Source organism: Myxine glutinosa, chromosome 11 (assembly GCF_964187855.1).
Source record: "Myxine glutinosa chromosome 11, kmMyxGlut1.1, whole genome shotgun sequence".
NCBI lineage: Eukaryota > Metazoa > Chordata > Myxini > Myxiniformes > Myxinidae > Myxine > Myxine glutinosa.
In genome coordinates, this window is record NC_136271.1 from 42,421,671 (window position 1) to 42,447,490 (window position 25,820).

Below are 25,820 nucleotides of genomic sequence, written 5' to 3' on the forward strand. Positions count from 1 at the left end.
CACATCAATGCATGGGTGCTGCCATATTAGGTCGGCGAGCAAGAGACTGGTCTCGGCTGAGTCAATCGGCATCACTGATTGGCTGATCGCCACATACTCATTAGCGACACCGATGGAGGGAATATCGTAACGCAGCATTTTAAACCATTTATTTGGCCATTGATCTCAAATTAATGAAAGGAAAAATGCAGGAACATTGTTGATTTCTCATCACCATATTATTATGTACTTCTGGTATTAATATCAGGTTGCCAACAAAAACTTGCCATGGGATGACAAGCTACAACAGATTTTGGCCCACGGCCCAAAACGGGGCACTGTATCACCAGCACAGCCACCCTCCCTGTAATGATGCAACAAGCAGCCATAGGCTACATACAAAATTATGATGCACAAGTAAAGATCTAGTACCATTTGTGTTTGATAGAGATTATCAAAAAGTATTTAAGGGGAAAATATCTAGTTGCCCCCACGAAATATGCACTGAACAACCGATTGAGAAATTTAGGCCAAAGGACTTTAAAGCAAGTGCTCCCGTTAGCATGAAGAAAAACTTCGACAGAAAACAAATCATCAGCTTCTTTCACGAGCAACCGTTTACTTTCACGACCAGCCAACATTCCTTCATTCATTAATTTATACTTTCACGCGTTTCATTCACCTAATGATGCTCATGTCATGTCACACTACAACGTGGGCAACGGTCCATTCTCCCCCCAGCCTTTCTTCTTTGGGCCAATCGATTTGTTACATTTATGAAGGGGAGACACCAAAAAAATTGCTTTTATTTCTCCGCTCCAAAAGTGGTCATGAGACTTAAAGTTTATTATTATTATTATTATTATTTTAAACGTCTTCAATTGTTCAATTGCAGGGTTTCACGATTGGCGTTGTGCAATGTGCATCGTTCCATTGCAGACAGCCGAGCTGTCATTCAATCTGGTCAGAGAAGGAAAAGTTTACCAAAAAAATAAAAATAAAAATAAATAAAATAACCCCACATGGTAAACAGGTTCTTGGGTTGATTATTGTTTAAAATGTCCAGGGTTGTGTAAGGTGGCTCGCATATTAATTTTAACTCTACCAGTATTGCAACGTAGAGGTAACTCAGAGAATTATGACAACAAACCCCTCCAGCTGTGCAAAAGAACAAAAAATAAAAAGTAGACTGCTTGCCACTCATGACTGCTCCCTGCAGGGTAGGTGTACTGCAGCCTAGTGGGAACAAAAACATGATGCACAGAGGGAGGCGTGGGAAGGAACGGTTAACCCGGCACCATATTCCATAAACGTCTCTGGATAGCTGGCTGTCAGCACAGAATAGACGAGCTGACTCATGCAGGTCGATAGTTTTTCTGCCAATATACTGCAGTAAGCCATTGGCTGCATAGTGGAATGAGTACCAGGATGACCTTCCCTGCAGAGAGGGCACTGAGCAGCAGGATGACTTCACCTGTAAAAGAATCAGTGTGCAGACGTAATGAATAACAGATTGGCTTACCCTAGAGAGCACTTGTCAAGGGATGAGACTCCCTGGATCCTGGATAGCAGGCAGAGCAGCAGTATGATCCATCCCATAGAGTTGGCAGAGAGAGGTGCTTTGATTGTCTGGATAGTGAGGAGCATGACCTAATCTATAGAGGGCATCAGCATGACCTCCTGTACAATCGAGTAAGCAACTGCTTCTGGCAGTATGCACACACACATTGCAATTTTCTCCCAAGTACCTCATCATAACTATTTGTAGACCAAAGACATCTTATTGGTCAGAATACATACAACAGCCCATACAGTATTTAGGGCTCAAAATAGTGAAGTCTAAATGTGGCAACCCAATAGCCAATTTAACCAAAGCGAAGCTACACCAAATACTATCAAAAACTGGATGGTATTAATGGAATACTTATCACCCACAATGTTAAGGACTTGGTGTGAGGCAACTGAGGTTTTTTTTAATTTTTTTTTTTGTCTGATCCAATATTGCTGCCAGACCACATGACCGATGAAGTCTTTCATAAAACTATATTTCCCATGGGTAATTTATCAATTAGTGGTTTCGCATTCAGCAGTGTGGGACGTCCACCCAGAGCGGAAAATTTGTAATTGCATCTATCTACACCGATGTAAATGTGTACAAATTATACTTTGGAAAGTCTGCTATAGAGTACATTCACAAGCCTTTACAAAACAGCTTTTATTCTCATTCAAGTGCTTTCATAACTACCAAGGCTGATAAAGATGCCAGAATAGATCAATAAAACACCAAATTGTCCTTTCCTTTTTTTTTTTTTTTCTTCTTTCCTCCCCCTTTTCCCCACCCCCCAGCCGAGCATAAGACTGAAGCGATTACAATTTCCAACGTGAGGAAGTGACCACATGGTCTCTGGGCATTAGGCTTTGCTTAATCAACGATACAAGTTCTGAGGGGTAGGGCATCATCTAAGTAACATGCGCTACAAATGGTCACGTAACATGTGGTCAAGTTTCAATTTCCTCCATTAAACGGTTTTCGATTTATAAAATTCAGACACGTACGTACGTAACCGATTGCGTAACCCTGCATTTTGCTTCAGGCACACGAGGTAATCAAGTTGCAAGTCACTCATTGAAAAGGTCGGGAAGATGGAAATCCAGCACACCTGCAGATTACTGGCAGACTAGCCCGTGGCAACTTTATTTGCAGTTTGCCAATCTTTATATAGTCAGCAATAACTTACTACAAATCAATCCTAAATTACAGCACTGGTTATACTCACACCAATGCACATGCAATTAACACTCTACATTATACACAACGAGCAAGTAAGCGTTCTATAAATCACAAGCAGCTTCCAACAAATGCATTGCATGGACAAGAAATGCTCAAGCAGATCAAGCATAAGAAATCAGTACCTTCAAAAAGTGGGGGAATTTTGTTTTAATCTGATAGCAAAATAACTGAATAGGTGGCTAAACAAGGAAGCAAAAAAAAAAAAAAAAAAAAAAAAAAACAAATTCAATAATAACAAGGCTACAAATAAGCAAGAAAACCCCAGAACAAGCATGCAAACAGGATTGCGCATTCCCACAAACTTTACAGGAGTCGAGTCATCGTTAAAAATATCCTACCCTTAAACAAATATTCACTGGACACAACAGAGCTCTTTTGGGCTGCTGTGGTTCTTCAAGCGAAGGCGCATCTTGGACCGGTACTTCTCAAGATAGACGAGCTGCCTCGAGTTTATTGCACCACGGCGTTTCCTTCGGCAAGGGCGGGACAAATACAGAATCGATTTAATACAACAGGTAAGACTGCAACCTCCATTGCCAATGGACACAACTGGGAGAAAAATAAAATTGGAATATAAACTACAAAGCAAGAACGATTGTGCGACGTGTATTTAAAGAGACGAAACACATTCGATACAAGGAATTCACGGCTTGCGTAAATGTTAAAATGGTCACCATGTACAGCATTGGCACACAAATGGAACCAAAACAGTGAGCACTGCATTTCCAAACTCAAACAGCACTCGGTAGAGAACACACCTCCACCAGGATAAAAGTTTTTGTCTCCCAATGATAGGCCAGATCTGGATCCAGGCATGCACCAAAATCAAATTGGCTCATTATTGTCACCTAACAAACTCATCCACCTAGTTTTGTCACAACTAGTCCACAACTTTTTCAAATATCATGATATACATAGTTTTTAGCCCCATCTTCAAATGGTGAAGAATCACTTATAATTCTCAGATCCGGGTTTGTATCTTCACCAACATCTAATTACTTGGTCCTTGGCACACGCACACAACCTGTCCACCAAATTCCATCCAAGTCCGTCCACAACTTTGAGATATCCTGAAAACATAACCTCCCCTACTTTGTGGTGGAGATAAGGTAACATATAGCATAGATTGGACAAGGTAGATAGATTACAATAGAGCTGAGAATGAACGATCTCCACAAGTAGATCTGCATGTGGATGCTCACTAACAGAGCAATTACAATCACCCCGGTCTCTTCAGGGACGGATGAGAACGGTTATCCAACATCGGGTTGACCCGTTTAGTGTGGATCCGAACAGATGGCTCACGAATAACCCAGGTTAAAATCCCGTGTGTTTTGTTCATCGTCTTTCAAGGTCCTTGTAATAGTACAGAGATGTCCATCCGTCGAGCGACTTGTGTGCACGCTCCTCAATCATAGATCAATGCTAACACCTTCTGTGTAATAAAGACAGGAAAAGCCCCCATACTCCGACAAGGCGGTTCTGCCGTGAAGGCAGACTGGTAGCATCAACAATAATTGCTTCGCAAGCAGAGTAGCAGGTCCATTTGCAGGCAGTATGGATTTAGAGAGAACTCACAGCACAAGTGCATACTATGGTATCCACCTCGGTCTTGGGAAGAAAGCAGGGATGACAGACCTTGTAAATGGAGCACTTGGCAGCTGGCACTAACGAGTCAGATCAGCGAGAGTTGTGCAGTAATTTGGGATAATTACCACAACTCAAATTGCCTTGTTGGTCCCGTTCATCCAAATAAATTGCACCTGCACCGTTCAGATGAGATTACAATTAGGAAAGCTTGGCAGCCCTGCCGCCGACAATGCTGGCAAACGTCATTGAACCCTTACAACCCCAAACGGCTGACCTGCAAGTGCTCGAGATCACAGTGGACGAGTCCAATAAATAAATAAAAAGACCGTGGGAGATTGCATATTGGGGCTTGACAACGCATCAATGTTTCACTTTGCATTTATATGAAAACGGAATAAAGCCTCACTCCAAAAAGAGGATCGATTTGACGGACCTTTGGTACACGGCAAGAATAAAATAATCAAAGGGAGGTGCCAAGCGCACCTCCCTTAATATGGGATCGTTGCTCTGGATGCAGCTTTAACATGGGGACTGAAAACATGTTTATCGGCTTCTACTGGACGAAATTGGCTGCAAATTTCAGAAGTAAATGCTTTGTGCATTGAGGTAATATGTTCCAAATTTCAGCAATGCCCATTTCTGCATTCTTGTTTTATTTAGAAAACCCTCAAAATCATGTTGGTGTCTGTCCAAAAAAATAAAAATAAAAAGTGTTGGCGCTCATATCTCAGGGGCTATACAATGAAACTAGCTGAAACTTGGCATATACATCGGCCAATAGGTCTAGTCAATGGCTTTCGAAACAAATTCCACCTAAGTGCCATAGGTTTTGCTTTAAAATTATATAAACAAACAAATAAATGTACAAAAAAATAATAATAATAATAATCATAATAATAATAAGTACAGATACATTCAAAGTACACCACCCCCATGCCAAATAATTAAATATCCTACAATATCCTACAATTAAATATCCTACAGCGCCTCTGGCACCCGGCAATGCCGCAGTGCAGTTTATAGAAAGTGCATTGGGAGGGAGAGGTGTACAATAATTGATTAATTGCATAATTAAAATCAATAAAAGATCATAAAATATTTTCTTAATCAATTGGCTAATAGCATAACTAAACCACTAGTGCTTCATCCGAAGATGTATCTTTTAGAAATTTAATTAAAGTCATTAATAAAAAAATTAAATAAATAATTGATTAATCAATAAATAATGAAATGATTAATCAATAAATCAAAAATATCCTTTATAGCAACATCACCTAGTCACTGTTTTGTCCAAATATTAGCTTCCTAGCTCAAAAGGTGCCTGAGATATTGCCCAGATGAGAAAGAAAATAAATAAATCATATATCATAAAAAAATTAAATAGTTAATCAATTGGCTCATCGAATACATAACGCACCACCATTTCATCCGAATCTGCAACTTAAAAAAATTAATTAAGTCATTTATCGAATAATTAAATAATTAATCGATTAATTAATTAATAAAAAATACCCTTTTCAGCCAAATCACTTGGTCATTGTCATGTCCAAATATCAGCTCCCTAGCTCAAAACGTGCCTGAGATATTGCCCAGATGAGAAAGGAAATAAATGAATAATTAATAATGAAAATAAATAAATAATTAAATAATTAATCAATTCACCAAAAAGAACAAACCACCACCACTTCATCCGAATCTAACTACAAAAAAAAAAAAGAAGTCATTAATGAAATAATTAATAGATTAATCAATAAATCAAAAATAGCCTTTGCAGCCAAATCACTTGGTCATTGTCATGTCCAAATATCAGCTTCCTAACTCAAAAGGTGCCTGAGATAATGGCCAGAAGAGAAAGGAAATAAATAAGTACTTAATTAATTGCTAATAATTAAATAACTCATCAATTAATTGATCAATCAAAAAACAAAAAATAACGTTTTTGACAAAGTACTTGCTCACTATTGTGCCGAAATTTCAGCTTCCTCGCTCAAAGGATGGCTGAGATATCGCCCGGACAACCAAGAAAGCAAGAAAGAAAACCAGAGTGAAAACCGAGTACTCCCTTTCAGCGTGCGTCATTGCCGAGCCCCCTTCAGTGCCCGGCAATGACGTTTTGCAGCGCTTGGAGATGGCATAGGAAAGGAGCGGTGTACAATAGCATAACTAAACCACTTGTGCTTCATCCGAAGATGTATCTTTTAGAAATTTAATGAAATGAGTCATTAATAAAAAAATAAATAATTAATTAATCAATAAATTATAATTAATCGATTAAATTCCGAGGTCGGCAAATTGAGTACCAGCATGCTGGAATGAATGATCACGGTGTGTACCCCGGTTTAGAATAGGTACACCGTATCCCTGCGCATCGCAAGAGGCGACCAAGTGTTGGTGTCAGGAAGGGCATCCGGCCATAAAAACAATGCCTCAAACAGGGAACCATGATTGTCATGGGGCCCGCAAGGCTAACCCCCGCTCGTGGGGAAAATGGCCTTCAAACGATCATTCGAATTTTTTTCATTCTTAAAAAATTAAATTATTAATCAATTCGGTCATAGAACACATAAACCACCACCATTTCATCAGAATCTGTAACTTAAAAAAAAAAAATTTTTGTCATTAATCGAATAATTAAATAATTAATCGATTAACTAGTAAATCAAAATAGCCTTTGCAGCTAAATCACCTGGTCATTGGCATGTCCAAATATCAGCTTCCTAATTCAAAAGGTGCCTGAGTTAATGGTCAGAAGAGAAAGGAAATAAATAAGTACTTAATTAATTGCTAATAATTAAATAACTCATCAATTAAGTCATTAATCAAAAAACAAAAAATATCGTTTTTGACAAAGGACTTGCTCACTATTGTGCCGAAATTTCAGCTTTCTAGCTCAAAAGATGGCCGAGATATCGCTCGAACAAACAAACAAGAAAACAACCAGAGTGAAAATTGAGTACTCCCTTTCAGCGTGCGTCATTGCCGAGCCCCCTTCGGTGCCTGGCAATGACGTTATGCAGCACCTGGGGATGGCATAGGAAAGGTGCGGTGTACATTTTTCATACAGCTGCATGACACGCTGTAGGATATTTAATTATTTGGCATGGGGGTGGTGTACTTCGAATGTATCTGTAGTTATTATTATTTATATTTTTTTCTTGTACATTTATTTGTGTTTATATATATTATATACAATTTTAAAGCAAAACCTATGGCACTTAGGTGGAATTTGTTTTGAAAGCCATTGACTAGACCTATTGGCCGATGTATATGCCAAGTTTTAGCTAGTTTTATTGTATAGCCCTTGAGATATGAGCGCCAACACTTTTTATTTTTATGGACAGACACCAACGTGATTTTGAGGGTTTTCTAAATAAAACTCAAGAATGCAGAAATGCACATTGCTGAAATTTGGAACATATTACATCAATGCACAAATGCAGAATTTGATTCATACAGCTGCATGAAGAAGAAATGTATTTTATTTGCCAGATGTAGGGCACCCTTTATAAGAACTTTTATACAGCATTACTTGGTTCCTCCTAAGAACATAAGGGTAGTAAAGAAGCCTTTTCTATGCCACTGGCATTTTTCCCTCCCAAGAATGAATGTTGGATTTGGATTTTACTTTAATGGGGGGCGGCGGGGTGTGGGGGGGGGGGGGGGATTAGCGAATCAGTACTTCCTTTAGAAAACTCGATTTAACAATAATAATAAAAATAATAATAATATTAGACCAATTCAACAAATGGATGCCATTAGGCCCATAAACCCTACACAATGGTTGCTAACATAGTTCATCTGCCCATACTCTATCCATTTTAATTGCCAAGCGTAAATCAAGGAGGCAGCACATACAATTTTTAAAGTGCTGTATTTAGTATGACTCAGACAAGGTTCGAAACACCAATCTCCCAGTCAGAACAGAAAGAGCTGGTAACGTTGCACGATGTTTGAAAAAGGACAGAAATCATGGGATCTGGAAAATAATCAGTTATTTATAAATAAATAAATAAAATAAATAAAAAAACTAACTAACTAACAACGTGGCAAATTACAAAAATCAAAAGTGGGTCGAATTACAAAATATTCAAACTTGGTGTGCACGATTGTCTACAAGCTTCATTACATCCGCCACCGAAGGTGGATGGAGGTTACGTTTTCACCAGTCTGTGAACAAGATATCTCAAACAGTTGTGGACGGATTCGGACGAAATTTGGCAACGCAGTGTATGTGACAAGGACGAAATTAGATCCGGTGGAATTTTATTTAAAGCGATTCTTCACCATTGGGATATAAGGCCAAAAACGATAAATAGCACGATATCTCAAAAAGTTAGGGAAAGGTTTGGACGAAACTTGGTGGACGGGTTGTGTGTGTGTGACAAGGACGAATCAATTCGATTTTGGTGAAGATCTGAATATGGATTCGGATACGAGAATTATTTAATTTAAGTGATTCTTCACCATTGAGAGATCGGGCGAAAAGTGATAAATAAAAAATTTATGGACGAGTTATGACTAAACTTGGTGGACGAGTTGGTTATGTGACAAGAACAAAGCAGGTTAGATTTGGGTTCAGGTCCGAATCCAGATCCGGCCTATCAGTGGGATGCAAAACGTAAACTGTTCAGCTGGGCGGAGGTATGCGCTCTACCGAGTGCCCTTCTAGTTCCCAGTGTAATTATTTTATTTTCGGCGTAGCCCATCGGGCTGAGTCGTCGAGAACAGTGTTTGTCCGTCCGTATGTACGTATGTATGTATGTATGTATGTATGTATGTCCCCTCAAACGTATACCAATCAGAGCTGAGAATCTGGTCACATGACAGAGTGATGTGATTACGACGGTGCGGCTGCTGACTCTCCACACCGCCATTTTGATTTATATGCCATTCATGCCAAACATATCGTCGAACCTGTCATATATCACAATCGCCATGCTCTCCCTTTACGGTTTTCATTCAGTGTGAAACAAACAAACCGATTGTTAAAATGACCATCAAATATCGAAAGTATCGGCGTTACGTCTCTTCCAACAATACGGTACGTATAGGCCGGCCTTTGGCGTTATGCCTCATCTTCGGACCACTTCAGACAAATTAAGACCAAATTTCTTAATACAGTAGTATATCGTTTCAGTAGTATAGTTTTCGTAATAGTAATAATAATATCGTAAATATAACCATATTACTTCAATCCCAATGTCGTTAATTGAAGGTTTATGGATTGAAGCGGTGTATGGTTCATGATCAGTGACGAGCGTTGTTCTGCACTAATATTAATAACCAAGGAAGTAAGGAATTCGCCTCGGGTTTTTGATAGCAATATCTTTTTCGAAATAATAACGCAACGTTAATATTATAGTAAATCTAATCATAACACTAATCCCTTCGTAGTGACTGCAAACTTACTGGAGGTTAAAATATATCAGTTTTGTGTCCGTTACGTCTATGATGTTATTACGACGGCTGACTGCACCGACCGACATTTGAATTCACAAGTAGGCCTCCACCCGCTCACTACGGGAGTGGCAGGAAGGGCCATTCATCTTTAGGGTATATAGATCACAGTCGATCTATGGTCGAGTCTCAACATTGGGTGTGTGTTCATTTACCAAGGTTCTTGTGGAGAGATCGCCAAGGGTTTAAGCATTCGAACAAGCACCCCATTCAAAACCCTTAGGAACAGCTGGCTTGGCAAGCGCTAGCTAGCTGCTTGGTAAATGAGCACACGTCCAACCCTTGTGGGGTATAATCTAGATTACAGTAGATCTTCGCTCAGTTCTGCAAGTAAAACTTACCTCATGGATGTCGAGATTCCTCCAAATTTCTTTGTTTAATGTTATAAACAGCATTCGTGATGGTTTAAAAATCTAATATATGTGTTTGTGGTTTAAAATATTTTACAAGCCTGGCTACGCCACTGTTAGACTTTTGGTCTTGTTTTAATCCATTCCGCAATTCAATGCAAGAGGTACACAGTCGATAGTCCAGTCAACGCAGCCTTCACGGCAATAGCAGCTACTTCGGATAAGCACCTGCGAATCTCAAACGATGGCTGGAACCAGATAACGAATAAAATATACTGTATTCTAAATATCTGAGTGGCGGGAACTGAGTGGCGTGCTGACGAGGAGGGGAGTGTCGTTGAAGCTGAAGGGAAAGGTGTATGCTGCATGTGTGAGAAGTGTTATGATTTATGGGAGCGAGACATGGGTAATGAACGCAGGGCAGCAACGAAGGCTGGAAAGGGTGGAAATACGAATGGTTGGGTGGATGTGTGGAGTATCGTTGAGAGAGGTAGACAAATGATGAATTGCGAAAGATGATGGGAAAAGAGCCTGTGATGGATGCTGTGAAGAGAAACAGGTTGTGATGGTTTGGTCATGTGTTGAGGAAGGATGAAAGTGACTGGTTGAGAAGAGTGATGGAAATGAATGTAGAAGGCAGTAGAGGACGGGGAAGACCGAGAAAGACTAGGCTAAAAATGGTCGAAGAAGAAATGCGGGCAAGGGGGTTAAACAAGGGGAGATGCAGAAAATAGGGCAAAATGGGGAAGATCGTCATGGGGACCACAAGGCTAACCCCCGCTCTTGCAGGGAAAATGGCCTTAAAATGCCTGTTGTTGTTGTATTCTAAATATCTGGACTCTGGAAGTCAGCCAAAATGAAATTATACTTCAAAGTCACCCCACTGAATATACGGAAAAATATTCCCCAAAAATATGGGACAGCAGTGTGTGCGGGAGGATTTTAGGCTGTTAAAAAAAAAGAAAAAAAAAAAGTTTAGTTCTGGGGCTTCTGAGCAGGGAGGCAACGACCATAAATCTAATGCAAATATGTAAAGGGTGACCCTAACAAGTACCCATTTTTATTTATCAAACAAAAGCCGACAACTTTCCAGTTAAACAGAACATTTGGAATAAAGTTTCAAATTTTAGTTTAGTGCTCAACATGTCCACTTCCTTTCAACACACCTCTGGAGATGTTTTACCAAATTGTCCGTAACATCAGTGATGAGCTCGTAGCTCAAAGGGTCCATGGCATAAACTCTGTCCTTCACGAATGACCAATTCTGTGGGACATCAACCCATCTGTAATTCTGGTGGTAATTTCTGGTCAGGATAAATTCAATTAAGCGACACGTCCCATGGAACCGGTTTCTAGTTGTCCGACCTGCCATTTACAAAATGTTTTCCCCAGGTTGTCAAAATACACTGCCCATAGAAGATTGTTTTTATCTTTGCCGGTGGTATTTGAGAGTGTAGGGGAGAAGGGGGGGGGGGGGGGGGGTGGGGAGAGGTGATGCAAATTCTCTATTTAAATGTCGTGTATCACCGCCTCTAGGTGGGAGAGGGTATTACAACTCCCCACCCTTTACAGTACTCCTGTCCCCACGTTTTCCAGTGCAGTGAGGTGTTTTTATGAATTATAAGCAGTGGGCACGTTTTTGCTTCATTCACATAACTCGGGATTTTTTTTTCTTTTTCCGGGAGCAATTAAGGGAGCTTTCAGGTGCCTTTACACTGCCCAAATAAATATGTGTCAGAATAACGTGTTGCATGCTTAGAACAAGTTCCCCCGTAGGGGGGGGTACTCTACTATCGGAAAATAAAAATAGATGGCCCTGAAAATACAACTAACACTTTCAAAATTGGACCTTGTGCATGCACAATGTCAATGCACTATTTCCATTAACAGTTTGGAATGAACGAGTCTTCCTCGTGAAGGGTAGTTTCGATCTGTATCAGGATACAGGTAGAAAAATGGATGGAACCAACAGGACATTGAACAAAGTATGTGAGAAACTAACATTTCAAGCTTGATCCCTTCCTTGGAGCAAAAGAGGTACTAGTTTAGTTTGACGTCTCAGCACAAACATGTTATGAACGCTCAGAAAGAACCTTCCAATGAGGCAAAGCTCTAACGCAAGAGTTGAACAAATGTGTGTTGCCGATTAAACCACTATCGTGTACAGCAAAGGTGGGTGGGAGTTCACTGTAACCGCAGCAGAGCATACAAAACTCTCGTGCTAAAGATACGTCATCAATCATCATTCATATGGGATGACATCTTCGTTCGAGCCAAAGGAGCAGAGGTTAGATAAATCGAACTGCAATTTGACACAAACAACAACATGCATTTTAAAGGCCATTTTCCCTGCTAGAGCGGGAGTTAGCCTTGCGGTCCCCATGACAATCTTCTCCATTTTGCCCTATTTTCTGCATCTCTCCTTGTTAACCCCCTTGCCCGCATTTCTTCTTCCACCATCTTTAGCCAAGTCTTTCTCGGTCTGCCCCGTCCTCTACTTCCTTCTACATTCATTTCCATCACTCTTCTCAACCAGTCACTTTCATCCTTCCTCAACACATGCCCAAACCATCTCAACCTGTTCCTCCTCACAACATCAATCACAGGCTCTATTCCCATCATCTTTCGCAATTCTTCATTTGTCTTCCTCTCTCTCAACGATACTCCGCACATCCACCGAACCATTCGCATTTCCACCCTTTCCAGCCTTCGTTGCTGCTCTACGTTCATTACCCATGTCTCGCTCCCATAAATCACAACACCTCACACATGCAGCATACACCTTTCCCTTCAGCTTCAACGACACTCCCCTCATCAGCACGCCACTCAGTTCCCGAAACTTCTTCCATCACATCTCACTCTAGCAACGGTTGCCGAGTCTGATCCACCTTCTAAACTGCCGAACTGCAATTTGACAACCGGAGTGAATTGGGGAAAAAGGAAGCAGACTCTCCTTTCCCGGTGCTTCGACTATCAGGATAGCACACAAACTGTCCCCTGTCATCGGGTAGGTTTGTGGCCTGCCCTTGTGAACCAGTGGGATGTTAAAGGATCATCAACGAATGCTCACAGATGGGACACCAACCTTATTGGCCTAGTGCTTTTAAAGACATTTCATGCATTCATTATTGAACATTTGCAGTAAGAACTATTGGCCTTCACAAGCCAAAGGAGAAAAACTTACTGTCTGATGAACTGGACAGCATCTTCATACTTCATCCCACTTTCGATCAATGCCAAAGCAACCAAAACTGGTGCTCTAAATGAAAAAATAAATAAATAAAACCCATCAATCTTAAAACAGTCCACAATGTAGATCCCTGCAATTCCAAAGTTATTCACAAAACGGAGGTCAGAAGAAGAAAAAAAAAAAAAAAAAAAGATCAGATGTTACTCGTCCTCAGCTGACATCTCACAGGCCTCATTTTGCAACTGCCTTTTCACCAAGAGTATGGGTGTATGTGAAGGCGATTCGTCTGTGCAAAACCCTGGCAGTAGGGCATGTGCGTGATGTTTAGTGCCACGTAATTGAGACTGAGCAATTCTGCTTTTGGCGGGACAAACTAAACCACCGTGTTCCGCCCCAAACTTGAAATACCTGTGGTCTATTAAACTAACTGGGTTAATGTTAGTCATTGATTGGCCCACCGAGTGAATAGCAATAGTTAGCAGTGCCTAAAGCCAGATTTGCACCATGGGCATATCTCACACCTCCACTTCAATTACGCTGTTGAAGCGCATCTCAAAATTAGGAAAAGCATAGAGCTCAAGGAGCAATCCCAAGGAAAAGATCCGTGCAAAAGATAGATAGTCCGGCAGCTAAATAGGGATTTTTAGCTGACCCTTGCACTAAAGGTCCCACAATGGTTTTTTCTTGATTTTGCATCTTCAGACCATGTAGAATCAGAAACTCGAGGGTGCGAAGCTGGCACCCTTGAGCGTTTTGCAGAAATCACGGGTTACCAAGGTAACCATTCCCATCGATTTGGGTGTAAATAATAACGAAATCTGCATATATTAGCAACTATAGCTGCCCTGATATTGATTAATATGTCAATTTGTATGTTTTCTAACACGAGGAATCCGTTGGACACAGTATGTTGATGATTGAAGGTCAAGGTCATATTGCAATGTCAAGGTCACACCAAAAATATGATAATTCGAACACTGTTTTATTGTTAAAATTAATATTTCACCACACTTAGTAGTGTTATAGTGTTCTAAAGTGTACATAAAGTGGACACATTATGTTGATTGAAGGTCAAGGTCATATTACAATGTCAAAGTCACGCCAAAAATAATAACAGCGGTCTTCACATTGTTAATTCGTGCTTTCCTGTATTTTCAGATAAGAAGCATGGAGTGTGTATTCAGCAGAGTTGATGCCTGCAGTCATCCCAATCAGCCGCTATCAGTTTGCACAGGACGGATATCAAGTATTATCGATGGAAGCAAACTTAGAGACGATGGTTTGCATGTCGACATCGCGAATAACTTCTCCGATGATTCCAATTTCACAATGCACTATCACAAAAACTGCGTTTCTTCATATACTTCAAAATCTCATCTAAATAGATTACGGAAATCAGAATCTCGCTCCGTTTCCCCACTACCTCACGGAAAACGTCAATGTCGCTCTGACCTTCGTAGTTTTGAATTCAGGAGAGACTGCATCTTTTGTGGAACGCCATGTGAACAAGATAAGAAAAATCCGAATCGCCAGAAGCGGCGGGTAGTCTTGTGTAGAACTGCTGATCGTATCCATCACAAACCATTCAAGACAGCAATACTGGACAATTGTCACGCGCGTGCAGATCAATGGGCTAATGAAGTATTAGTGAGAATAGAAGGAGCTGTCAGTGATCTGCATGCAGCAGACGCTATGTTTCACTATGACTGCAAGACTAAATTTATGGCACCCAAATCGGTACAGCTTGCAGCGACACGTGCTACTGAAGTTCATGGACCATTAATAGTAGATGCAGCTTATGGCAAACTGGTTGCAGATATAGGTGCGGATCGATCGCGCATAAGAAATTCAACAGAAATATACAAACTTTACCAAAGCCTTGGAGGCACCGTCATGTCAAAACGAACATTACCGAGTGCAGTGTCTACGCATTTCACAGAGGATCATCTCGTTTTTACAGCAACAGGCATTGCAAGTATACTTGTGTTCCGTGATAAAGCCAAAGATATCTTCAATATGGTTCCTGATGATGACGATGATGACTTAGAACAAGCTATTAGAAAAGTGGTGAAGCACGTGAAAAGCGATACTAAGACGATTCCGCACCACAAATAAATATATCATTGTCGAATGAACACTGATTTAGCAGATGAATACACAAGCCAAACTATGATGGATCTTCTCACCAAACTGCTACCTGGCACTACTCAGAAACTACCGGTGATAATGATTTGCAATACGATTACGAATCTCCTAACCAAAACCCCCACACCATTGCAAGTTACAATTGGTGGACTGATAAAAGAAAAAGAACTAATTCAAAAGTTATATAAGTTCGGTGTCGTGTGCTCATACGATGAAGTGTTGAGGTTCCGCAAGTCTGCAGCCATTGCATCAAAAGTCACTACCAGAGGACTTGTCCATGTATCACAAGAGAGAGCAGGCCTTGTACAAGTTATTGTGGACAACTTTGATGCGAACATTTCTAGTCAGAACGGCTTGCAATCGACGCACGCACTTGCAATGCTTCTAACACAAACGTGCGCCAAAGCAAATGAAACAGCGGGGCCAGAAACAATACGCCGCGTTACGAAATATGAAATGACTGTACAAGTGGATGACGATGTTTCAGTCCAGAGATATAATGGGCCGAAGAAGCCAGATATGCCACTGAGTAGAGCAAAGAGGTCGATTTTATCCCTAAAAATCCTCGCAACACAGGTGATCGCACTCCAGAGGGCATATTTGAGAGACTTCGACTTTCTATCACAAATAGTAGGGGGCAAGGCATGTCCAGAGTGGAATGGATTCAATAGCGTTTTGAATAGACACGAGGGTCACACGGTAAGGCCAGCAACCACGTGCCTACACGCCTTTGATTGATATGAAGCCATCTGACCCAGACACTATGTTAACAGCTATGCTAGAGGCAGAGAGGCTTATGAAATCAGTCGGACAAAATATAGTAGTATTCACATGTGACCAGCAACTTTATAAAGTAGCAGTGAAGATTACATGGGCATACCCAGAACGATTCCAGAACTTCATTCTACGTTTGGGAGGTATGCACTTCATAATGAACTTCATTGGGTGTGTCGGAACCCTGATGGCAGATACTGGGCTGTCAGATGTCATTGAAAGAGCTTTTGGAGGTGTTGCTCACATGCTGGCAGGCAAACGGTTTCCACAGAACTATAGAGCTCTGCGAATGGTAGTTGAGGAGCTACTTAGTAGCATAGTGCAGCAAACTGACGATCCAAATGACCTAATGTCCGTATTAGAAGACAGCTAACCAAAGCAGAACCACGCGGCTCTGGGTAGATATGTTGATCAAACCAGTTCTACTAATGATGTTGTTTTGTCGAGCTGAGAAGGAAGGAGACTGGGCACTTCACCTGCTTGCTGTGGAGTATATGATACCCTACTTTGCAGCTCATCATCCCAATTATGCTCACTATGGTCTTTATTATCTCCGCTCAGTTGCAGCGATGCCGCCACACATCCTCAAAAGATTCATGAATGGAGATCATGTTACCCGGCATACGCCAGGCACTTGGAATGGCATGTGGACCGACATGATGATTGAAACGACATTCATGCGGTATGGAAAGGGACCCAATGGCATTATCGGTATTACACTAAAACCAAACACCCTGAAGACGTGGGCCCTCAGCCTTCACATTTTTAGTGTTCTGGCAAAAGATATCTCATATGACCTCAGAGGAGAAATTTGACTCATATCTACACAAAGAGGAAACGAAAGCTCGGGTGACATCAGATGCTAAGGACAGAACGTAAATCAAGCAAAAACTGGAAGAATCAGTTGATCCACTTGATCCAGCCACTCACCCAAATGATCACATCATCCAGATTGTGAGTGGTAGAATAGCTACCGATCCTAACGTAAATGTACATGAAGCGGTGTCAATAGGTCAGCAGATGATGAAGCAGTATGAAAGCACATGGCCTCAAGGTTTCCATGATACTCTTCCTAAACATATTAAAATAGGCTCGACAAAGGTATACGACACCAATCTGATTTATTCGCGCATTATCGGTCTGCAGGCTTCTGGTAGGGACTTGAATATTGAAGAAGTTCTGAAGTACGACTTAGCACCGATGCCTACTTCAATGTTCACTAACACTGGCGAAATGAGATTAGCAATAAATAAATCGAAACTCAGAAACCGGTTAAAAGTTGAAGTGACTGCAAGATCTGTACACAAAGCTACCAGTGTGATAGTCGACGGTTCCGCCATATTGTGGGTCGTTCACTGGCCAACGCAAGGTACAGTGCAACAATTTCGACAATTTTGTTGCATATGTGGCAAGTAAGATGAAGTATTCTGATGTATACCTAGTGTTTGATAGATATGTAGACTATAGTATCAAAGGTGTTACTCGTGCATCAAGAGGGAAGGAAGCAAGCAGAAAACATCTCTCACGTTCGATGCTTCTTCCACCACAGAAAGTTGTATTAACTGTGACTTATAACAAAGTACAGCTGATCCATCTGATCGTTGACACTATGTCAGCAGAGAGAACAGTTAAGGACGACCCGCCACAAATTGGTGGTAACAAACCAAGGACTAATGATCCACCGGGAAGACATGAGAAACACCCAAGAGGAGGCTGATTTGATCATCATCCACCAGATGTTATCCATTGTGGAAGAGGGTGCTATGAACGTTAATATCAATGTCATTTCGGATGATACTGACGTGTTCGTACTATTAGTCCACTTTTATCAGCAAATGCAGCTCACGTGCCCTGTAACGATGGAAGCCACATCAAAAGACAGGAAATTTATTGACATCCAAACCCTGGTGTTGGGCTAGCGGCTAGGGTGCCAGCTTAGGATCCCAGGATCCTGGGTTTGAATCCTGGTCGATCGCTGAATTAACGCCAGGGGGGTTGACTCAGCCTGTCATCCTTCCGAGGTCGGCTAATTGAGTACCAGTTCACTGGTAATTCCCTGCTTGTCGTAAAAGGCGACAAAAAGGGTTGGCGGCAGGAAGGGCATCCGGCCGTAAAACATTGCTTCAAAAAGGGGACCAAAAAACAACAACCACGGTGACCGAAAAAGGCCAACCCCCGCTTTGCGGGGGAAAATGGCCTCTAACTGTGGTTTTTTATTTATTTATATATCCAAGCAACTGCCTTCCAGCACAAAGACATTGCAGGCCAACTATTATCAACTCATGCCTTATCAGGATGTGATAGTGTGGCTCAGTACTGGGGCATTGGAAAAGTTAAAATAGTGAAAGTGCTTCAAGCAGGCTATCAACGATCTGAAATGGGAAATATCACAGCTCAACTTGCAGATGTTGTCCAAGAGGCAACTACATTCATAGCTGCGTGTTATAGACATGCTGAAGCCACATCTATGACCGATGTGCGCTACAAAATGTGGAAAGTGAAAACAGCAAGGGCAAATATTGTCTCTGCTCCAAAGCTCATGTCTCTGCCCCCTACCAATGAATCTTTTCAACTTAATGTAATGAGGGGCCACTTACAAGCCTGCCTCTGGAAACATGCCGCAGAAGCTAGTCCACCAGACATGGACCCTACCATGTATGGATGGACACGAGATAGAGAACAAAACTTTGCAACCTGTGATGGTTCCACAGGACACAGCATCTGCACCGGATGACATACTCAAACTGATCAAGTGCACTTGCGAAAACTGCAAGTCATCAAGGTGTTCATGTTCATCTTCAATGTTGCCCTGCACAATATTCTGTCATTGTGAAGGTGGATTGGACTGTTGTAATGAACGTACTAAAATGGTAGTGCCGGACGTACCTGATGAGGAAGATGTAAATGCAGAATTATAAACAATTAACGTGATAAACTGCTTAAACTAGGATGCTGAAAAACATCATACACAGCACAAATACCTTATTTGTGCTGCTTATTACGGCATCGCTTATCTCACATTTTGCTGAAATCCCAGGGGGGTGGGGGGGGGCGGGTAATAAACAGTACCGACTGTACATATAATATACATGTATATAAAACCGTTGATGCTCATATTGTAATAACAATTAAGAGCTTTATCATATTTGAGCAAATTGTGTTGGGCTGACCGCTGAACTTTTCCGTGCTTTAGACTCATATTTAGCTTCGTAATAATATGTTGCCCTTATGGTCGGACTTATAAACACTTATTTTCGTGTCAACATTATAAAGTTTTCGTTTAAATATCTAGTGTTTAAGTTGTATCTACAACTGGTGACATTTTATGTACACTTTAGAACACCATTACACTTTAGAACACCATAACACTACTCAGTGTGGTGAAATATTTAGTTTTAACAATAAAACAATGTTCGAATTATTATATTTTTGGTGTGACCTTGACATTGTAATATGACCTTGACCTTCAATCATCAGAATAATGTGTCCAACGGATTCCTCGTGTCAGAAAACATACAGATTGACATATTAATCAATATCAAGGAAGCTATAGTTGCTAATATATGCAGATTTCGTGTTTATTATTTACACCCAAATCGATGGGTATGGTTACCTTGGCAACCTGCGATTTCTGCAAAACGCTCAAGGGTGCCAGCTTGGCACCCTCGAGTTTCTGATTCTACATGGTCTGAAGATGCAAAATCAAGAAAAAACCATTGTGGGACCTTTAGTGCAAGGTTACCTCAAAGTTCTGCTGGACTATTAATGGGGCCCAAGCAAAGCTAACTATTAAGTTTTTATTCACTCTCAAACAAAATTACCATGAACACACGACTCAGACAAAAGACAAAGACTTTTCAATTTAATACAATGTTCAACACAAGCAAGCATTAAACAGCAGTAACCATTAGAGAGATGCAGAGGCCACAAAGGAGGGAGATGGAAACAGAGGATGAGGAGACGGCAAGGTAGGTAGGGAGAGAGGAGGGCGAGACAGCGAGGTAGGTAGGGGAGGAGGAGACAGCGGGGTAGGGAGGAAAGGAATGAGGTGACGGCGATGGAGGGGCGGGGCGGGGAGGGGCAAGGGAGTGAGAGAAGGAGGGGAGACGGCAAGGAGTGGTAGACGGGCGAGGGAGTGAGGGAAGGAGGTGGACATTGCGAGGAAGGGAGGGAAGGAGGGGAGGGGAGACAGCGAGGTAGGTAGGGAGGGGAGGGGGAGATGGCGGAGGTAGGTAGGGAGGGGAGGGGGAGACGGCGGAGGTAGGTAGGGATGGGAGGGGAGACTGCGAGGTAGGTAGGGGAGGGGAGGGGAGGAGGAGATGGAAAAGTCGGTAGTTAGGGAGGGGAGATGGCGAGGGAGGGGAAGGAGGGGAGACGGCGAGGGAGACGGCGAGGGAGACGGCGAGGGAGACGGCGAGGGAGACGGCGAGGGAGACGGCGAGGGAGACGGCGAGGGAGACGGCGAGGGAGACGGCGAGGGAGACGGCGAAGGAGACGGCGAAGGACAGAGTGGAAGGGTGTAGGACAAGGACAGAGAAGGGGTAGAGAGAGGGAAGGACATAGGAGCAGTGGGGCTTGGTGGAGGAATGGACAGGGAAGGATGGAGGAGTGGCGCAGAAGGCCAGAGGAGCTGGATTGTAGGGATGGCAGAGTTCGAGTGGCTAGACTGACCAAATTGTGCCACCTATCATTTTAATTTCTGTCTAACAGTCTGACAAACATAATTTTGAATGTTGCATTGCTGGTTCCATATAAATTAAAACTGTCTCTGTTCACCACACACACAAAAAAGTAAAGATTGCTACTTACCACGTTTTTAGGTTAAGTGTTATAATAATTTTAAAAAAAAAAATTTAAAAAAAGCAAAGTGCAGGAAAATTCTTACCTGCCTAAACCAGCAACACAATGAACAGCAACACAACAGCCCGGCTCATCCTGGAAAGAAGTCTTGAGCAGGTTGAGCCAGTTCTCCACCACGGTGTCTGGTGGCGGTGCACCGTCATCAAATTGCCAGTCCTGAAGGACAGACACAGATAAGTGACATTGGTGGGAGACTGGGCGACAACTCATTCAAACAACCAAAGCCTTTAAACGTCTCGACCTGCGTCAGTGCACATCAAATGCCCAATCCTTAACTTGATACAAGTAAACAAATAGAAAATAAAATGATACAAAGGTTCACCATGAAGGAAATGAAATGTAAGCACTTAGCTGCTCTTAGCCTGTAATGCACTGAAATGAAATGTAAGCACTTAGCCCCACTGCTCCGCATTTGAATGAATGTGGATTGATGAGGGTGGGCTTTGGACCACAAGTGTTGCTTTCAGGATGGATTCATGAATTTACTTTAGTTTACAAAGAAAAATTCACAACTTATCAAACTTTACTCACCAATACTTTGATTCCTGCGTCTTCAACAGGTTGTTTATTGTAAGTGGGTTCGCAGACTCTCACCACTGTCAACACCTTACAACGTTTCAATTCCTACACGAGGAAGCAAGAATTTCCACAAACATCAGAATACAAACACCGTTAGACTGCAAAGTAGATTTAAAAACCGCACCTGTGTCCGAAGGAGTGAAACACGGTGGGTTAGAAAAGTACTTCATTTTTGACGGAGGGACATAGCCAAATATTAAAACGGCTTTTCCACTTAAAAAAATAAAATAATAATAAATAAATAAAATTATAAAAAACATTTTTGGTTTTTTTTATTTTAAGTTTGACACTGCGGTACAAGGTGCCGATTCTTACCTCTGTAAACTTTCCCAGGGTAGAATCAGTTGGGTTGTGGGTAATGAGAAAGCGCATATTCTTATGGACAATCTCCACGGCGGCTGGCCTGTTCATCCGTGCCATTTTAACTTCTTGGTAAAGGACAATGTCAATCAGTTTCACAGTGTTTGAATGATTGGAGAAAATGTAGGGACAATATTAAAATAAATACAAGATTTGGGGATACAAGAAACAGCTTGGCAGGAAATAAATAAATAAAGACAAGGTCAGGTTAAACTTGAGGATGTTGGCAATAGGAAATACAAGAGCTTTACCCCGGTTAGATCATGGGAAACGCACGCACACCAAGTTGCTTTGATGCACAATAGCCAGCCAAGCCAAAAGCCGCCGAAGCTCTGGAGCGAGGGGCTTTGAAAGAGCAAAGGTTGAGAGTTCGTGGAAGCCAGGGGGACCTAGAAAACAGGCAAAGAGCCTGCAGATCACTTGTCTGCCAGTGCAATGTGCTGAGCCTCGCAATATTCTCCACGTCCCTTCACAAACTCCATAAATGTACGACCGAGTACACCGCAGAATTGCTGTGGGTTCAAAAAGAGTATGGGAGGAAAAAAAGATAATAGGTGAGGTTTGTAAGTGTGGGGGGGGGGGGGGGGAATGCGGGTGAGGGGTTTGAAGCATTTCATAAAAGTAAAGCTCGAGAGAGGGGGGGATGTGGGAGAAGACAATGTTGCATGTGGGAAGAGGAGAGTAAAAGCAGGTCAGTTGGAAGAGAGAAAGGGCGATGCAGGAAAAAGCAGGTCGAGGAGGAGGAGGAAGACAGGTTGGGGGATAAACCATCTCCCCTACCCCACCAGAAGCAAAATAAATAAATAATAATAATAAATAAAAAAAGGACAGGGGCTAGGGTATAGGAATGGCGTATGAATCAGGAGGAGGGGCATAGGGGTAATAGGAGGTAGTAAAGGGGTGGGGTAAGCTAAATAAATAAAATATATATATACATTTTGTAAACAGGCGAGGGGCTTTGGAAATCTGTATGGGGTATAACACAGGAGGAGAAATAACCAAGTAGGGGAGGAGGCATAATCAAAGGTAGGGAGGTGGAGAAGGAGGAATATCAAAGGTAGGGAGGAGGGGTGGAGGAGGTAGGATACAGAAGGAAGGGAGAAGGGGTGGAGGAGGGATTCAGAAGGTAGGGAGAAGGGGTGGAGGAAGGATACAGAGGATAGGGAGGAGAGGATGAAAGAGGGAGGAGGGATTTCAGAGGATGGGGAGGAGGGATGGAGCAGTGATAGAGGGTGGGGAGGAGAGGGAGGGGGGGATACAGGGGGCGAGGGGGGGATACAGGGGGCGAGGGGGGGATACAGGGGGCGAGGAGGGGATACAGGGGGCGAGGGGGGATACAGGGGGCGAGGGGGGATACAGGGGGCGAGGGGGGATACAGGGGGCGAGGGGGGATACAGGGGGCGAGGGGGGATACAGGGGGCGAGGGGGGATACAGGGGGCGAGGGGGGATACAGGGGGCGAGGGGGGATACAGGGGGCGAGGGGGGATACAGGGGGCGAGGGGGGATACAGGGGGCGAGGGGGGATACAGGGGGCGAGGGGGGATACAGGGGGCGAGGGGGGATACAGGGGGCGAGGGGGGATACAGGGGGCGAGGGGGGATACAGGGGGCGAGGGGGGATACAGGGGGCGAGGGGGGATACAGGGGGCGAGGGGGGATACAGGGGGCGAGGGGGGATACAGGGGGCGAGGGGGGATACAGGGGGCGAGGGGGGATACAGGGGGCGAGGGGGGATACAGGGGGCGAGGGGGGATACAGGGGGCGAGGGGGGATACAGGGGGCGAGGGGGGATACAGGGGGCGAGGGGGGATACAGGGGGCGAGGGGGGATACAGGGGGCGAGGGGGGATACAGGGGGCGAGGGGGGATACAGGGGGCGAGGGGGGATACAGGGGGCGAGGGGGGATACAGGGGGCGAGGGGGGATACAGGGGGCGAGGGGGGATACAGGGGGCGAGGGGGGATACAGAGGGCGAGGGGGGATACAGAGGGCGAGGGGGGATACAGAGGGCGAGGGGGGATACAGAGGGCGAGGGGGGATACAGAGGGCGAGGGGGGATACAGAGGGCGAGGGGGGATACAGAGGGCGAGGGGGGATACAGAGGGCGAGGGGGGATACAGAGGGCGAGGGGGGATACAGAGGGCGAGGGGGGATACAGAGGGCGAGGGGGGATACAGAGGGCGAGGGGGGATACAGAGGGCGAGGGGGGATACAGAGGGCGAGGGGGGATACAGAGGGCGAGGGGGGATACAGAGGGCGAGGGGGGATACAGAGGGCGAGGGGGGATACAGAGGGCGAGGGGGGATACAGAGGGCGAGGGGGGATACAGAGGGCGAGGAGGGATACAGAGGGCGAGGAGGGATACAGAGGGCGAGGAGGGATACAGAGGGCGAGGAGGGATACAGAGGGCGAGGAGGGATACAGAGGGCGAGGAGGGATACAGAGGGCGAGGAGGGATACAGAGGGCGAGGAGGGATACAGAGGGCGAGGAGGGATACAGAGGGCGAGGAGGGATACAGAGGGCGAGGAGGGATACAGAGGGCGAGGAGGGATACAGAGGGCGAGGAGGGATACAGAGGGCGAGGAGGGATACAAAGGGCGAGGAGGGATACAGAGGGCGAGGAATACAGAGGATGGGGAGGAGGAGTGTGACATGGAAGGTCGGGGGGGGGGGGGGAGTGAGGAAGAAGGGACATAAAGGGTAGCGAGTGGTTTTGAGGGGAGTGGGGAAGGAAGGGATATAGAGGATAGTAGTAATAGTAAGGAGTGGCCCGCTCTAAAGAAATCACAATGTGAATGCGTTTTATAAAAGAACGAGGGGTTATTACTGTTAGGGTAAAGCAAATAAGGCACAGGATGGGGTACGTGGTGATTGAGGAGGGAGGGAGGAGGCAGGAGTTCAAGGAAGGCTAAACCCCAACAAGATCGAGGGAGAGAACGGTGGGTCAGCACATAGGCCTAAGTCGTAAGGAGGGGGTACTGGGTGTGTCTTGGCGACAAGACTCCTATGGCGGCACGGACAGACCGTGGACTTTCACCGCTTTCCAAGAAGCAATTGTGGAAGCTTGCCAATGAATCCGTTGGCACAAAACAACCCACTTTTATTCAGTTCATATCAATTTCACAAGACGTTAAACCCGGTTTAAAACCACATCGACGCGAAAATGGCCGATAAACGTGCCTCCACCGGCACCAGTCTACGTGAGCATCACAGAGCAGGAAGTTGAAAGATTCAAATCGAAAATTTCAAAACATAAACCGAAAACCCCAATAATGAGGTAAACATGGGGTTAGGAGGGGGAAACTGAGGTAAAGGGGGTGATGAACGCATAACATCCCGGTCAAGGCGGCACTCAACGGATTTGACAGCGAGAGAGGTTTCGGCCACACACGGAGCAAAAGGACAGAGAGGTGAAAGCAAAAGACATACGAGCAACTTACAAATGGTGAAGAGCTTGGAGAAAGAACAAAAACGGAACGACAGCGCCACGGCGCCATGATATCGCCAGTTAATTCGTTAAAGAACGAATGCGAGAAAAAAAAAAAAGGGCAGCCCACCAAGGAGAGACGGAACATAATCACCTCACCACACCGCAAAGAAATTCGGCCTCCACAGATGAGCAAGCACTTACCGCGTTGTGCCTGTTCATTTGAAGGAGACTGCCTGGGTCGTTGTCGCCGATCGAAATGGAGATCACTGCGCCTTCTGTAGCTGCCGCGTCACGTGACTTACCCCTGACGCCCAA

The 25,820-nt window shown here is 43.7% G+C and overlaps 2 protein-coding genes across 4 annotated transcripts; both read right to left on the minus strand.

Annotated features, from left to right (window-relative positions):
• Nucleotides 1–2,646: 2,646 nt before the first annotated feature.
• LOC137436593 (protein tyrosine phosphatase type IVA 2-like) lies at nt 2,647–22,465 on the minus strand. 3 transcript variants are annotated; one of them, XM_068130533.2, is made up of 6 exons: nt 22,327–22,465; nt 22,031–22,140; nt 21,668–21,760; nt 21,162–21,292; nt 13,352–13,426; nt 2,647–3,240 (listed from the first exon to the last, which is right to left on the minus strand). In XM_068130533.2, exons 2-6 carry the CDS (start codon nt 22,133–22,135, stop codon nt 3,123–3,125), a joined length of 522 nt encoding a protein of 173 aa, XP_067986634.1. In that variant the 5' UTR covers nt 22,136–22,140; nt 22,327–22,465; the 3' UTR covers nt 2,647–3,122. The 3 variants fall into 3 exon arrangements, with proteins under 3 accessions (XP_067986634.1, XP_067986633.1, XP_067986635.1); XM_068130532.2 differs by having other exon boundaries at nt 22,031–22,143; XM_068130534.2 differs by having other exon boundaries at nt 22,031–22,118; nt 22,327–22,464.
• On the minus strand, nt 22,447–25,820 carry LOC137436594 (uncharacterized). The gene is made up of 2 exons (XM_068130536.2): nt 25,707–25,820; nt 22,447–22,587 (listed from the first exon to the last, which is right to left on the minus strand). The coding sequence occupies exons 1-2, from the start codon at nt 25,722–25,724 to the stop codon at nt 22,492–22,494; spliced, it is 114 nt and encodes a 37-aa protein (XP_067986637.1). The 5' UTR covers nt 25,725–25,820; the 3' UTR covers nt 22,447–22,491.

Coding starts and splice junctions, on each gene's coding strand:
- LOC137436593 (XM_068130533.2), bottom strand. CDS start 22,135: ATGGCACGGATGAACAGGCCAGCCGCCGTGGAGATTGTCCATAAGAAT. Junction 21,293..21,667: donor ACGCAGGAATCAAAGTATTG/GTGAGTAAAGTT, acceptor TCTGTCCTTCAG/GACTGGCAATTTGATGACGG. Junction 3,241..13,351: donor GCTGTCCAGTTCATCAGACA/GTAAGTTTTTCT, acceptor CCCTTGCCGAAG/GAAACGCCGTGGTGCAATAA.